Here is a 16,200-nt window from a genome sequence, read left to right on the forward strand (position 1 = left end):
TTGTTTTGTTTTGTTGGCCATACTGGGGTTTGAACTCAGGGCCTCATGCTTGCAAGGCAGGCACTCTACCACTTAAGCCACTCCACCAGCCCTTTTATGGGTTGGGTATTTTTTGCGATAGGGTCTTGTGAACTGTTTGCCTTGTCTGGCTTCAAACAATGATCCTTCTGATCTCTGGTCCTGAATAGCTAGGATTACAGTTGTAAGCCACTGGCACCTGGCTGTGAACGGGCACTTCTCTCTTAAAGCTTTCAATATTCTTTCTTTTTAACATACTCTTACTATTTAAATTAAATGACATGAGAACCAGGCATGGTGGCTCACGCCCATAAACCTACCTACTTGGGAGACTGAGATCAGGAGTTTAGGAAGTGGAATATTTTATTAAGGCTACTCCTCAATCAACTAATGAACACTCTTCATTCCTCTTGATCATTTTCTCCACCTCCCTGTGGTTGCTATGGATGCTCTGTCCTATTCTCCATCTAAGGAATTCTCCCAGAAAAGGCTCAGAGGCCAACTGTGCAGCCTCCAACTGTGCAGCTTATTAATACAAATGATCTGCTAGGATTCTAATAATTATGGGCCAATGCCATCAGGCTCTATTGTCTCCCACCAGGGGATCCAGGTCTGAAAAGATACATTGTTTCCTCAGTCCAGGATACCACAGGGAGACCAACACTGAAATTACAGGGATGGCAAAATCCTTTACACCACCACATATTTAGAAGAATAAAACCTTTAAATGATAACTCAGAGATAGGATGTAGAACCTACCCTTGCTGAGACATCAAAGACCACAGGAAAGTTTATATCTTAATTTTGAAACAAATATAAGAGATTTCAAAACAAACCAAAATGAAAACAAAATCGGTATGTATATTGTTATGCTCTCTAGGACTCAGACCTTAGTCCCTTGTTGAGCTGCTGGTGTAATTTCTAGAAGCAAGGATCAATTTAATCATCTAATATCAAATTTCACATTCTTTTTTATTATTTTAATTAGTATTATGCTTTAAATTTTCTTACATATTTCTAACAAGCAACAGACATTTCATTACAAAATTTAAAAGATGGAATATGTAATTTATATATACCCTTTCAAACAGTGGTTCTACCCAGTACTACTTAGAAACAGTCAGCGACACAAGTTTTTCACCAATCTTGTCACAGACATTTCATGTAAAACTATGCATTCCTGCGTAAGTTGCATTTTTCCACAGTGATCAGACTATATGCATTATTTTGCACCTTGGGTTTTTTCACTCTATGATATATGCTCATCCATTATCAAATTTTTATTACACAAATAGTATTCTAGCATTGCATATAGTAAAATTTATATTACCAATCTTATGTAGATGATATTTAAGTAATTTTCTTTTTGTCACTAAAACCAACATATCAATGGACGCTTTGTGTGTGTGGCATTGTAAATACAAGTTTCCTAAAATTAGATATGATGTACAACGTGGTATACCAAAGTATCTGTGTATTTCTTCTGTTTATTGTAGGATTTGGACTGATAGCCTCTAGTAACCATATTTAAAACTTTGATAAATGAAAACAAAAAGCATGCAACATCAAAAATAAGCCTAAGCATATATCCACACTCTATAATCTCCATAAAAGGAAACTAATTCTTTTTAAATAGCGAGTTCATGCCTTTTTCAATCTGACAAAGAGATATATAAGGAAGAGACAATATTGAAGACAGCTGATAGCCAAATTTGTCCAAGGTTTGTGCAATCCAGGCATTTTTTGTTATATCAATCATATTTTTCAAATGTGTTATCTCTACATTCATCTCCACAGAGATGAAAATCTTCATCAAAAAAATCCTTCTGGAGCTAAAAAATAAATAAATAAAAGATGGAAATGAAGTAAACTTTTTAAAACTACATTCTTTTAAGTTACACTTTATATTTAAGGACTTTATCAAACTATTTTTATTTTATATCTGAAAATGTTTTCTCAATCACTATAGGATAATGACATCAAAGAATATCATCTGAGTCCTACTTAGAATTGTGAGGAAGCATAGTTTAAGCTTTACTAATATCTTCCTTAGCATTTTCTACTGCACTAACTGACATATTAGAGCAAATTCTTGACATTATTTCCAAAAAAGCAATTGGTCTGATTCCATAGATCTTGGTCCCACCTGATGAGCAGGGCCACTATATTACACACATAATGGGAATTTGTTAGCTGACAGAGAATTTGGTTCTCATGTAACTTCCAGATGGACAATGAGGGAATTCCTCTGCTGCCATGTGCTATAGTCAGATTCCGCACCTGGAGACAACTACAGTAAGTTTAGGTGTTGTCACTTCTCTGTGTTTTAAGTCTGGAAATTTCTGATAGTTTATGTGAGCATGGATACCCCTCCAGTCTTTGGTAGTACAGCTCCTGATAACAGGGGTCTTGGTAATGCAAACAAGTTGCTATCCATATTGACTGTACATGTTTGGAAAATCTGTTTAATAAGGCCCTCAAGAAATCATCTAAAAATCTCCCAAACAGCAGCTCAAACCCTGTCTATATTCAGCAGCAACTTGTAGGAGCCATAGATGACCTGAACTCTCCAGAGTTAAAACATGGAGCAAAACTCAAAGACATCTTGAAAAAAAAAAAACACGACCCAAGCTCTTAATGAATCACAACCAACAAATGATAATGGTGCTTCCTTGTACAATTTGGGTGTATACTTCCCCACCCCATCTTGGAGTGCCAGGACTACTAGGTACTCTTAAGCCATGGAGATCTACCTTCAGCTTATGCTGCAACGTCATATTCTGCTCTCTCAGGAGCCATTCTCTCTTCCCCTGAAGCTTCCTTCTTAGTTGGACCATGTGTTCCTTGAAAGTTCTCTCTTCAGCCTCCATGTATTGCTGTTGATCCTTCTGTTTCTGTCTTAGCAGCTCCTGTTTCTTATCAGCTACTTCCTTCTTGGCCCACTCGGCTGCTCCAAGAAGGGTTTAAAAAGAGAAGGGAGTAATGGGTGAAGACTAATGTCCTTCCTGAGCTAAAAGATCAAACCACATCTGAAAGTGAAGGCAGGAATTCACCCAGCTCCATACCAAGACCACATTTCAGAAGGTGATGGAAAAGGCCCTGCCTGTATGGTTTTGTACAACCACAAATCCACATTGTTTTCTGGTTTTTTTTTTTTTTTCATTTTCAGCAGCATGGGAATTCCACAGAAAGAGAGGAAGCTCCTATGTGGGGCAGGTGTTCCTGTCAGATCTCTCAGAGGGCATTTCAGAAGCCTACCTATTCCACTATAAGCTAAGCCCTGCTCCGAACCTGCTACTGCCTTCTCTTCATCGGTGAGAGTTGTATCTGCCTGCAGGATGGACATCTCCTTTGCCACCTGGAATATCAGGAACTTCTGGAAGACTTCTTGTGCCTGTAGAACCAAGAAGGAGCAAAGAACTTAGATTTCTATTGGGAGGACCAGGTCTGGTGTGTGTGTGTGTGTGTATATATATATATATATATATATATATATATATATATATATACTTTTGCTTCATGATTAAACTTCTACAAGGACATCCTACAGAGTAGACCAGCTCCTCTGTGTGACCAGAGACCTTCTTATCTCCTGCTTCCTCTCCCTCTGGTTCCTCTGCCACCTGCTCTAGTTCCAACCTGTCACCATTACATGATGTTTTCATATTTGCGTTCCAATGTGAAATGTTACCTCAAATGTATGCTGCAGCTTTCTCCTGCTTGGCTGGCTGTAACTTTAGGCAAGTTATTTAATCTACCTGGGCCTCTCAGTTCAGATTGTAAAATGTCCATAATAAGGATATGTATTACCCTTATATGTTATTTGGAGGAATAAATTAAAGGGTTTAGGAAAAGAGACATAGCTATGGGTGATGACAGGCTTATATATATTAGATGTACTATTATTGTGTTTATTAATACCACATATGTGCCACATTTTTCTCAGATTCATCAGTGTCATCACTCAATATTCAATTGTCTGCTTAGTTCTCTCTCTCTCTCTCTCTGTCTCTGTCTCTCAGCCTTGACCACTAAGACTCTGACTAGACCTTGCACATTACCAACTCATGGAACATTGCAAGTCCACATCTTTTTGGGTAAAGACATGAGTAATTTTTGTCTGTTTATCCTGAATATCTGAAATCTCTATTCTTCTTTAGAAATTAACATTTCTAGTCTCAGGAATAAATATTAAATACAAGCATTAAAGCTAAATGTGTCATGCTGTCCTCATGCTGGAGACCCCTTTGACTCTATCCTCTAAACTTCCCCCATTCTCCCTACTTCTCACCTTTACTCCTTTCCTGAACAGCTGCCAGTAGTCCTGTTCAATCTTTTCCATTGTTTCCATGTAGAGCTTGTGTCCTCCAGGAACAGAGAAAGTCCCTGCTGAAATATTTTTCTTTAGGGCCTTTGAAAGCCGATTCAGTTTGTGCTGACAGTATATATAGGATGGCCCTTCTATCATTAGCAATAAATCCATCTTCTTATCCATTATGACTTCCTGCAAGCAAGATGTATGGAGATGATGTCACCAGAAGCAAAGTACAGAGGAGATAAAATTCCAAAAGTCCTGGTAAAAAATTAATCTGACTATATTTCACCTGAGAAAAGCATTCTAGTATAGTAAAACATGGGATGAATCAGGAATGGTGAGACAGCTTATTTAGAACCATAAAAACTCTCTGAAAGCCAAAGGGAAAATTTCTTAACTTTCTTGGACCTCATGATCTTCATCTGTGAGATAATATGATTGCAATCCACAATCTCTATGCTTTGTTGTATCTATACCACCTTGTAATTTTATCTTCAATCATACAAAAAAGAACAATAGAAGATGAACAACCTGGGATGAGGGTCTCATAAGAGAAACTGGTTCCTAGGAATGGGAAGGTATGCACAGAAACCATAAGCAACTCAGGTAATCTGGGTGGGCTAGAAATCCATAGAAATAGTCATTTCAATCCACAAGAAGAATTGAGAAGGATATCTGTACTGATTTTATCAACAGCAGAGAGGGCTCCAGATACAATGCTTGAAGTTTAGAGTAGAACAGAGTAGTGTAGTCTTTCGGAACTGTATTCTTCACAAGAATCTAAAATGCATGGGGACAATACGGGCACCTCTGGCCTTCATTCTTCAAGGAGATGGGTCAGGAAAGATAATGATCTGGATAAACTACCACTAGTCTCTTCTGGAACTCCTGATTTTCATCCTTGAAGGACAGCTCCATGAAGGTCGCAATGGCTTCCCTCTCACAGGCTGTGTGCATGTCCAGCAGCTCCTGAAGAGTGTCTGTGGAAAGCCTCACTCTCTGGATCATGTGGTTACAGTAGTGGTCGGCTGCCTTTTGCACAGCCAGTGAGTTTTCATGCTGGGTCAGGGTTGTCACAGCTTTCTCCAAACAAGGTACAGTTCCACTGTTAATGGCATCCACGTAGGTCTCCCCCAGTGTCCCCAGCCCTGCACAAGTCAGAAACAGATATAAATATCAAGTTCCCACTCAACAAAATGTAAGGTTCTGAGATTATGCTTGTATAACCACATATACTGCAAGGGAAATGAATGTTAATGTCCCCCAAAATTCATAACCCTCAAAGTGGTAGAATTAGAGGGTGAAGCCTTTATGAGGTCATCAGGTCACAAAGGCAGAACTCTTATGATTGGGATTAATGTCCTTTCAGAAGACACCCATAGAGCTAACTTGCCCCTTCTGCCATGTGAGTGCATAGCTAGGGGTTAGCAGTCCACAACCTGGACCATAGCTCTCAAGAGACTCAACCATACTGGCACCATGATCTTGAACTTTCCAGCCTCAAAACAATGAGAAATAAGTATTTGTGCTTCTAAGGTATCCAGTTTACAATGTTTTGTAATAATAGTCTCAAAGACTAAGACAAACAAATACATACTCCTACTATTTTCTCTATCAACACCTACATTTTCACATTTATTCTTTATCCTATTGCTCTTGAGGGCATAGCATTAAATTATTTTAAATGCATGCTTTCATCTACAGAATCAGAATTATTCAAGAAAAATTATTACGCATTAACACAAATTTTAAAAACAATAAGTACACAAGTATACAGATAAGGCCAGCTCATCCAGATAATGCTGATTTTTAGTTATTAAGCTTTAAACGGATTTTCAGGGACTCTTCAGCTAATATTTATTTTTTATTGGTTTTTCTCAGTCCATTTTGAAAAATATAATAGAAATAAATTGAAAACAAAAAATATTATGTTTTAGGTCTCCTCCTGAGAAGACAATATATCTTGTTTCAGTCTGTTTTGTTTTGTTCTAACAAAATACCTGAGTCTGGGTACTTTATAAAGTAATAAGGATTATTTAACTCATGATTCTGGAGGGTGAAGGATCCAAATGGTGTGACAACAGTGGCCTTGTTAATGCCACTTGCTTGCATCACAACATGGCAAAGAAAAGGAAAGAGAAGCAGCCACATTTAGAAGGGGCCAAGCTCATGCAGTGGCCTTGCTTTGTAACAACCCATTCTCATAAGCATTCACTCACTCCGAGATCAGCATTAACCCCTTCCAAGGAAGGGGCCACATGACATAATTAACTTTTCATAGACCCCACCTTTTAAAGGTTCCCCCACCTTACTATAATTGTATTGGTGACAAAGCCTCAACAAGTAAACCTTTGAGGAACAAACAACATTCAAACCATGGAACTATTTTTACAGCCAGTTAGTGCTCTTCCATCAAACGTGGGGCTCTTCATATATGTGGTATCTCTTAATAGTAATAGCAATTGTGAGATACTGGAAAGGATTTTGCAAATCTCATGACATAAACACAATATTTCTCTTTGAGGTAGGAATCATTATAAATATACATTATTATATAGAGTAAAAAATACTACTGAAGAACATGTTCTAAAAGTAAACACATATTAGGCCACACAGAACTATGATTTCAAGAACTGAAGGGAAACTCACAATTTCCAGTGACCTGGATTCCTTCCCTGAGGGTCTTTGTCCTTCCATGCATGAAGATGTAAGAACAGAAACTTCTTGATTGTTCTTGGAATTTAGAATCCAGTTGATTGTCTATCACATCCTCCATATGAGCTAGGAGCTCCTCTGCATATTTTGGCTGGTCAAAGACAAAACACTTTTGTTTTGGAAAAAAATGCCTAATACACTCTCTGGACATGTTGGAATATTTAGCTCTGGGATTGTCACCTGAGTAGAAAGGAAAATAGAGTCATAGTGAGTACAGTCTTGGAACAAGGCAGCTCAAAAATTATATGACTGGAGATTTTTGTTCTTTGGAGTCTCCATTGTCATAGATCTCCTTTTACACTTTCATTCAATAGCTCAATGCAAATCCAACATACCAATGATGTAACTCTGGAAATAAATTTTGGGAAACCTCTGTCCAGGTAAACAAACTTATGACTGGTATCCATAGAACCAAGCATGATGCCTGGTTTATTACATGTTTATTGAGTGATTTAATTAATGGCAGTTAGTTTCTGGTCTATATCTACCAATACTGGAAGTCAAATATATAGGTCTGAATAAAGAAGAGATAAAAACAGGAATAATACAGAAACAACTAACATAGGAGAGATGCAACCTTGTTCAGTTAAGGAAAACTTTTGATTGATGTTAAAAACTTACACACTACAAATAGGATAACCTATTTTTGGTATAAACTCTGCAAACTAAATATGACCTCTTATTAATAAACTCATGAGTTTTATCAGGAATTCTCCCACACAAACTTAATACATTAAAATAATTTCATGATGTGGATATAAAAATAGAAAATCTTGAAGATACCAGAAATATTGAAAAAGTGTAGACTGAAATTAGTTGTTTACTTCTATTCAGGATATAAAAACACTTTGTAGATAATATAACTATACAATTACTAACTAACTAAGAGACTTGCCTGTCTCTTAGTCTGCTTTCCAGGAAACTCACCTTGATTACTCACACCAGAGCAGTGATCACATGGTGTTATAGCAGACCCATACATCTGGTCTCCTCACCTGGGCAGAAGACTTACAGAGAGCAGGACCTTTATCTTCTACAGCCATATCTATGGTATTGGCCAGGAACCTAAGCTCAGCTTTTCAATAAAAGTTTATTAAGATGATTGAAATTATTTGCTTTAGTTCTTGGGGAAAAAAGAGGTTTTCCTAAACAACATTATATGATATGGTCTTCAAAGAGACTAAAGTAAGCCTCATTCCACACAGCTGAATTTCAAGAGGTCAGGAACAGATCACAGTAGTTAAATGACAAAGGATCATGAAAAGCTAAGAAAATATAGAATAAAATGGATCTGAGACTCTCTGACTTACCTTTTCCACATCACCGAAGCCTACAGCATCCAAAAGGATAAGTGTGTGGTTTGGCTTGGAAGGGTGAGGCATATACCACATCCAGATGCCCTTTGTTTCAGATTCCACTGTGGGGTCCAGAAGAAGAAAACCTGAAGAAAGACACTTATAATGACAGCGGATCATCTAAGGAAACCAGGGACTACAAAGTCAGAGTTGGATGACAAGTAGTGCAAGGCAAAAAACAATGCTTTCTCCATTTCAATGAGAATATCCAACTTTGTGTCATCTACCCACATCATATCCTTTGTTCTCAGCCTGTTTTGTTTTAAAGTTTGATTGAGCCATAATTGCTAATTCCATTTACACCACTGTAAGGATATCTGTATCCATGTCTGTGTGGCCTACAAGTGGCCTAAATGAGAGAAATGACAGACTGCTCAGAAGGAAGCTTTGATTTGTAACATTCAATCATCCTGACTCCCAAAAGAGATTAAAGCAGTTGAACATACTGCAATTAGATCAAGATCTTCCAATCCTCTGTGGAATAAAAGAAAGCAATTTAGTTACTAAATATTTAATTAACTGCTAAGGATCAAGTGTTCAAGGATCAGGAGATAGAGCAGTAATTAAATCAGAATGAAAAAGATGCCCTTTGGGGACAAAAGCATGTAAGTGCTAAGACTGTGATAATTTATAGCCAGCTTATAGCCCTGCCAGACTTAGTCTGATCTTTATGAACAGAAATATCAGAGAGAATAGATTTTTTGAAATCATTGTAAATCGCATCTAATGAAGAGATCTCAGCAGCTAAAACAAACTGAGATCATATCACATTTACACCAATTCTTTCCAAGTAGAAGGGAACAGAAGTTCTGAGCCTCCTGTCTGGGACCAGGGTGGAAATGTTGAGGAGCAGCTAATGATGCTTTGCATTCTCACATTCTGCTCTTGGGACTCAGTAACTTGGCCATTTTTCTTACTTTTTAAAAACATTCTCAGTGCCAGATGCTCTTTACATTAAACTATATTTACACATAGTATAAGTCTTAGGTATCCTAGTCTATAAGGTATTCTGCAACACCAAGATGTGTTCCCTAATCAGGAATTTCATGAAAGCTAGCTAAAACCACTAAATATAACACTGAGATAAAGACAGACATTCTGATTTGGTTTTATTTTATTCAAGTAAAGGGCATTTATTGTGTGCCAAATATGTTTTAGCCAGTATTCTTATTGCTAAAAATTTGGAAGTAAAGAAGTCAGATAAGGTTTGTTACTCTATAGGTATATATTCTAATATAAGAAAACAAATAACAAGCAAGTAAAGATATAAATAATAAGCCAGAAGCTTGAACACAGAAAGAAACAAGATTGCAAAGTTGTAAGTGAGAACTAGAATTCAATTTTTTGACCAAAGAGTTAGAATCTCCCTTCAATGTGACACTGGAGATATGGGAAGTAACTCAGATAAAGCTGATGTCAAGAAAATGGGACCACACTCACCAATATTTTCTCTTGCAAGACGGTTTACCAAGTAGGATTTTTCTTTATGATACAGTCCTACTATCGCCACGACCACCACAGGCTGATAAATCTTATGAAGAATCTTCAAGGCATAGTTGTTTATGGACAGATGCCCATTCCTATATTTCACCAGACACATGGGAGCCAATAGAAATGCAGTGACTCAGATGCCATGAATCTTCTACAAGAGAAGAGGAGCCTCTCAGTAGAAATGATATCACAAATTTATTCCCAGCCTCAAGATGAATCAAATCTTGTTTATAACAGCAGAGGGCTGTTGTACTTTTCCTCTGGCACAAAATGTAGGATAACATTAGATGACTTCTTGGCACTTTCTCCATCATAATCTCTGATGCTGATAGTAATGAAATAATAGTTATTAACAGTCCAAAGTTTTACTTCCTTAATAAAAATAAAATGCAAGCAACATTTACCATGCACTGAGATTGCTCTGAGCACCATAACATATGAGTCATATACCTGAGCTCACTGATGTTTATAAGAATCTTAAAGGTTAAGGTTTATTACATTCACCTTGTATATATCTAAGATGAAGTTCAGGAACATTGAAGAATAAATACTGGGGATGTAGCTCAATGGTAAAGCACTTGCTTAATATGTACAAGGCCCTGGGCTTAATCCTCAGCACTGCAAGACACAACAAAGAAAAAACCTGAAATACTGAAGGATTTACTTCTATACATATGTGGACTACATATAGTAGTTCCACTATTGGGAAACAAGGGGATTCTGTTTCACCAAGCCATGCTTTGCAGTCAGTCATCTGGCAGAATAATCTTTCTCAATACCTTGAATACCCCCATGTGCTCCTTAATCAGTATCCTACAAGGGCTTTCTAGTCACACTCAACAGTCTCCCTAATGTATCAGTGTAATGTGGCAGGATCCTCTTATTTCTGTAGAGTTAGGCCCTCTTTCTACAACCACTCAGTGGCATCTAGACTGGGCTCTCTCCTTGCACGACTGGTACCTCACATAGAGCTCCAGTTCATCCACTCCTTTTGAATGGAATGTTTTCATATTTTCATTGCTTGATGCCCAGTCCTATTACTACTGTCTCTTATTGACTTAAATATATTGGCTGAGCATCTATATTGTACCAGAAACTTTGTTTTTCTTCCTAGGATAAAATAATTTGTAAGCTATTGCTTCTACCCTCAAGGTAATGTTAGAGGAACAATATTAGTTAGGATTAGGTTTGTCTGTGAGAAGTAGAAAAAAAGGAATCCTAAATAATTTAAATATACAATTATTTTATATAAATTCCTGGGTTAATTGTTCACAACTGAAAAAGTGGATGTGTTTCATTAAAACACTGAGGCCCAGGATACATCTTTAAAATACTTTCTCAATTAGAAGACTCAATCCAAGGTCCAAAAAAGTATGCCACCATATGTACAGTAATAGCAGATTGGGATGGGAGAGAAATATAGACCCTCCTTTAAGAATTCATCACTTCAACTTAAAAATGATGTCTTAAATTATTGCATTACCATTTCCAGCTGGAATTGCCCTCCACACTCTAGGAAAACATGGACACAATAAATAAGCAGGTGTTCTATCAGCATTGGAGAAGGGAAGAATGGATACTAGAGGGTATCTACCTATGCCTCTCAGTAACTATAACAAACTAGGAAGTCAGCAGACAACATTGATTGCAGTTCACTGTTTATCACACCTGTAATTATCTCTAACTGTAGTAAACGTGGAGAACAGGTACCTTGTCTATCTTGTTCTCTGCTCAGTCCTTATGTTGAGCACACAAGATGTACTGAAGTCAACATTTGTTAAATTGAAATGCTTCTGAGGACAGAGTCTGTGTGAGTAACATGGTTGAAAAGCTTATGTACAAGTAACTTAATCTCATGGAGATGATGTTTCATAAGATACAAAATCCTAAGGGAAAAATAGGAGTACTGTGGATGCATAAATTTCAGAGACAAAGTGAGCTTCTAGAAAAGGGAAGAGATCAGCAATGTTAAATACATGAAGGTTTCACTGTTATTGTCAGCAGGAGACAAGGTAAGCAGAATGATGGGAACAAGAACCAGAAAGCATCAAGGAGCCATGGGTGACTGAGGTAGAGCCAATGAAGGTAGGGTCTGTGTCAAGAAAGACATGTAGGAAATTACCTGGATCTTAAGAAATGGATTCTGATGTATTTAGTGGTGAGAGGTCCAGGTCTCTGCAATTAATGTTGCCAGATGAAAATCAGAATTAAGAATGGAAATAGAAAAATCTGACATGCTAGTTCATGCTTAGAATCCCAGCACTTGGGAGGCAGAGGCAGGAGTTTCAAAAAGTCCAAGGCCAGCCTTAGCTACATCAGGAGACACTGTCTAAAAAAAAAAAGAAAAAGGGAAGCAGTAAATGTTATACATCCATTTAGAAACAAAAAACACAATGTCAAAGATATCACCTGGAACAACACTCAGTAAAAAGCATCTAAACTTTCCTGTAATCTGAAACATTCTCTGCAATTCAGAATTTTTTTTCAAAATTAAGGTTTAATTAGAAAATATTAAACATTAAAAACACTATGTTTGCATGAGTCTCCTGGGAAATACTTGATTATCTTATGTTTAAATGGTTTCTCATGATAGCTCTAAATTGTTATTGTGAAAATATGCAAAAACTTTTGTCAAAATCACTCAAATATTTTTATATTTTTATGTTTGTTAACAAATATCTATTGTCAAAATTTTCCAGCTCTTTAGCTTACTATTGCTTTGGTTTGAATGTTGAATGTCCCTCAAAAGCCCATGTGTTAAAGGCTTGGTCCCAGTAGCAATTGGGAAACCTCTAACAGGTGGGTCTAGGAAGTGTTCAAGTCAAGAGGAAAAGTCCTCCAAGAGCACTCTGAGATTCTGGCCCCTTCCTCTTCTCTTTTGCTTCCTGCAATGAGGTGAACAGTATTGCTCTGCCATACATTTTCATCATGATATGCTGCCTAGTCCAGACTCAAAAGCAATGGACCAATCAACCATGGACTAGAACCTCCAAAAGTGGGAGCCATAGTAAACCTTTTCAAATCTTATGAGTTGTTACATCAGGTATTTGTTATAGTAATGGAAAGGTAACTAACACAACTACCAATATAACCTTAGTAAGGAGTTTGAGCTGGCAAAGTCACACTGTAAGTAAGTATATGAGAATTACATGTAAAATCATGGGATCTACCTTGAAGTTTGTTTTAGTTTTAAATGAGATGCTATAAACTTTTATTATAGCAGAATGTTTAACTCACAATATTTTAGTAACTGTTTATTGAGAGATGAAGATTAATCTGCAAAATCTACCTTGACAAATTGGTCCACTAGAAAATGCATTTTAAAGCATCCTTTAAAATAGATATTACAGAGACTTAAGTGTGAAACTAAATTTTTCATTGGAATGAAATGATAATAAGATGAAAACCCACTGCTCCTGTTCACACTTCCTTTGTTAGATGCTTTGAGGTTACAGAAGTAAAACATGAGCCCCTCACAGACACGTTATAATTAGTGGGCTTGCATTCTTCTTTTCAAGAAGAGTCAGGGAAACTGAAAAAAGATGAGAAATTTATGGCACAATTTATTTATAAAATCTAGGCTTGTTGTGCCTCAGTTGTGAAATTGCAAATTGCAGCCTCATATTACTAAAGTAATTTCACTCACTGTTGGTGATTTGCAAAACCTGATGTACATAAGAATCAGTTGAAGTAATTGTAAATCCCAGATTACCAAACCTGAGAGCTAATTTGTGTAACAAATGCCACCAGTGACTTCATGTCCCTGAGGGAAATCTGTCTGACCCAACTCAGTTGTTACTACAGCTATTATTTGATAAAAGCCAGTAAAGTAGGTACTAATTTTTTCCAACAGAGATTTATAAAGTTTGGAGTAGCTTTATGAAAAGGGAGATCCTTGAAGAGCACTGACTCTTCCCTTTTGTTAATGACCATAGGAAAACTATGATAAAATACACATAACATAAAATTTACGTGGTATTTATATACAATGGAATTTTATTCAGTCACAAAGAAGAATGAAATTTTGTCACTTGCAGGTAACTGGATGCAACTGTAGGATACCATCTTAAGGGAAGTTAGTCAGACTCAGAAGGCTAAATGCCGCATGCTTTCTCCCATATGTGGAATATAGACCCAATACAAATAAAAGCAATATTATGAAAAACAGGTCACGCTAAGGGGAGGTCACATACGAGAGAGGGAGGGTGGAAGAAAGAAGTTAAGAAGATGAATATGCTTGATGTATTTTCTATTAAGTTCAGAATTTTTAAACCTGTTGAAATCACTGTAAGAAGAGGACTAAAGTAGAAAACAGAAATATAGAGAAGATGAATCAACTGGGGTTATAATACATACATACATGGAAAAGTTACAAGGAAACCAATTTATAGGTATCTTAAACAAACAAAAGTGCTACTTTCTTTTTTTACAAAAATGGAGAACAGGTGAGCAGAACAGGACCTGTCTGGGGGTTAGTACAGTTCGAGGGGGGAGAACGTGGGAGAAGAGTGTAAGAGGGTGAATATGGGGGAAATATTATGTTCTCATCTATGAAAATGCAAAAACAAGATCTTGTTGAAATTATTCCAGGAATGAGGGTAGGGAGGATAAAGGAGAATGATGGAGGGGGTGAATTCAATTATGATATATTTGATGTAAGAAGTTTTGTAAATGCCACAGTGTACCCCCAGGACAACAATAAAAAAAGAAAAGAAATTTTTAAAAAATTACCACCTTAACCATTTTAAATGTATCACTCAGAGGCAATACATATCAGCATGCTGTCTGGCAGCCATCACTACTATCCATCTGCAAGATGGTTTTCATCTTGCAACTACAGTCATTAAACAAAAGTTTCTCACGTCCTATTCCTCTGACTCCTGGTAATTGCTATTCTATTTAATGTCTTTATGATTTTGACTAGTCAAAAAACTTCAAATAAGTAGAATCACTCAGTGTCTGTGTTTGGTGACTGGCTTACTTCACTTAGCACAATGACCTCAGGATTCATTCATGTTTGTGGCATACGTCAGAATTCCCTTCATTTTTAAAGCTAAATAATATTCTGTTGTACACATATACCACATTTTGCTTAGCTGTTCACCCATCCATACAGAGACCTAATTGGCTGCCACTTTTTAGGTCTTATAAATAATGCTGTATCAGCATGGATGAATGATCATCACATCTGGAAACAGATCATTTTACTTCTTCCTTTCCAATTTGAATGCCTTTTGTTTCTTTTTCTTGCCTAACTTCTCTGATTAATGCTTCCAGTGCTATGTTGGCTAGAAGCGACAAAAGATACCATCCTTATGTTATTCCTCATTTTAAGAGAAGGAGCTGCCATCTTCCACCACTGAATACAATGTTTGCTGTGGGTTTTTCACATACTACTTTTATTGTATTGAAGTAGTTTCCTTTGATTTATTTGTTTTTTTAATCAAAAAACAGCATTGAATTTTGTCAAATTACTTTTCTGTATCAATTGAAATTATTGATTTTTATACTTCATTCTGTTCATGTGATGTATCACAAGCATTGATTTTTTAATATTGAACTATATCCCATATGTATTCCACTTGTTCATGTTATACCATTCTTTTAATGTACTGCTAAGTTTTGGTTTACTAATATTTTGTTGAGGAGTTTTATATAAGTATTTACAATGTTTTATATGCTATCATATCAGGGTATGTCAGTCAGCATTCCATTACTAAACAACTTAAAAAGAGGAAAGGTTTGTTTTGGATCACAGTTTTGAAGGTTTCAGTCCATGTTCAGTTTGTCCATTGCTTTTAGGTTTGTGATTAGGCACTTTGTCATGGTGGAAATGTATGGCAAAGGAAGCTGGTCATCTCATGCCAGTCAGGAAATGAAAGGGAAAAGGAAAGGGAGAAGTCAGGGTCCCAAAATCACCTACAAGGCACCCTCCTAATAATCTAATTTCCATTCACTGGAACCTATCTCCTAAAGACTCCATCTGCTACCAGTAGGACCATGGATTTGTGGGGGCCAACCCCCATCACCTGGGCCTTTGAGAGACACCTATGCAAACCACAGAAGAAGGTAATACTGGCCTCATAGAATGAGTAGAAAGTATGTATTGCCTCCTCTTCAATTTTTTTGAAAAGGTTAAGAATTGGTATCAATTTGTCGATTTTTCTCTATAATCTTTCTATTCTCTATTTTTGTTTATCTCTAATATTTTGTTTTGGATTTTTTAAAGACATGACCTCACTATTTAGCTGAGGCTGGCATCAAACTCACAATCCTCCTGCTTCTATCTCCTGAATGCTGGGATTA

The 16,200-nt window shown here is 36.8% G+C and overlaps 1 protein-coding gene across 1 annotated transcript; it reads right to left on the minus strand.

Annotated features, from left to right (window-relative positions):
* Nucleotides 1-1,636: 1,636 nt before the first annotated feature.
* Nucleotides 1,637-10,003, minus strand: LOC109680073 (guanylate-binding protein 6-like). The gene is given in 10 exon segments (XM_074066988.1): nucleotides 1,637-1,817; nucleotides 1,819-1,850; nucleotides 2,772-2,965; nucleotides 3,310-3,412; nucleotides 4,310-4,522; nucleotides 5,201-5,481; nucleotides 6,983-7,228; nucleotides 7,384-7,396; nucleotides 8,359-8,489; nucleotides 9,844-10,003. Coding segments are annotated over 10 exon segments (1,554 nt in total).
* Between the last annotated feature and the right edge of the window lie 6,197 nt (nucleotides 10,004-16,200).

This window comes from Castor canadensis, chromosome 3, assembly GCF_047511655.1.
Source record: "Castor canadensis chromosome 3, mCasCan1.hap1v2, whole genome shotgun sequence".
In the NCBI taxonomy this organism is placed as follows: domain Eukaryota; kingdom Metazoa; phylum Chordata; class Mammalia; order Rodentia; family Castoridae; genus Castor; species Castor canadensis.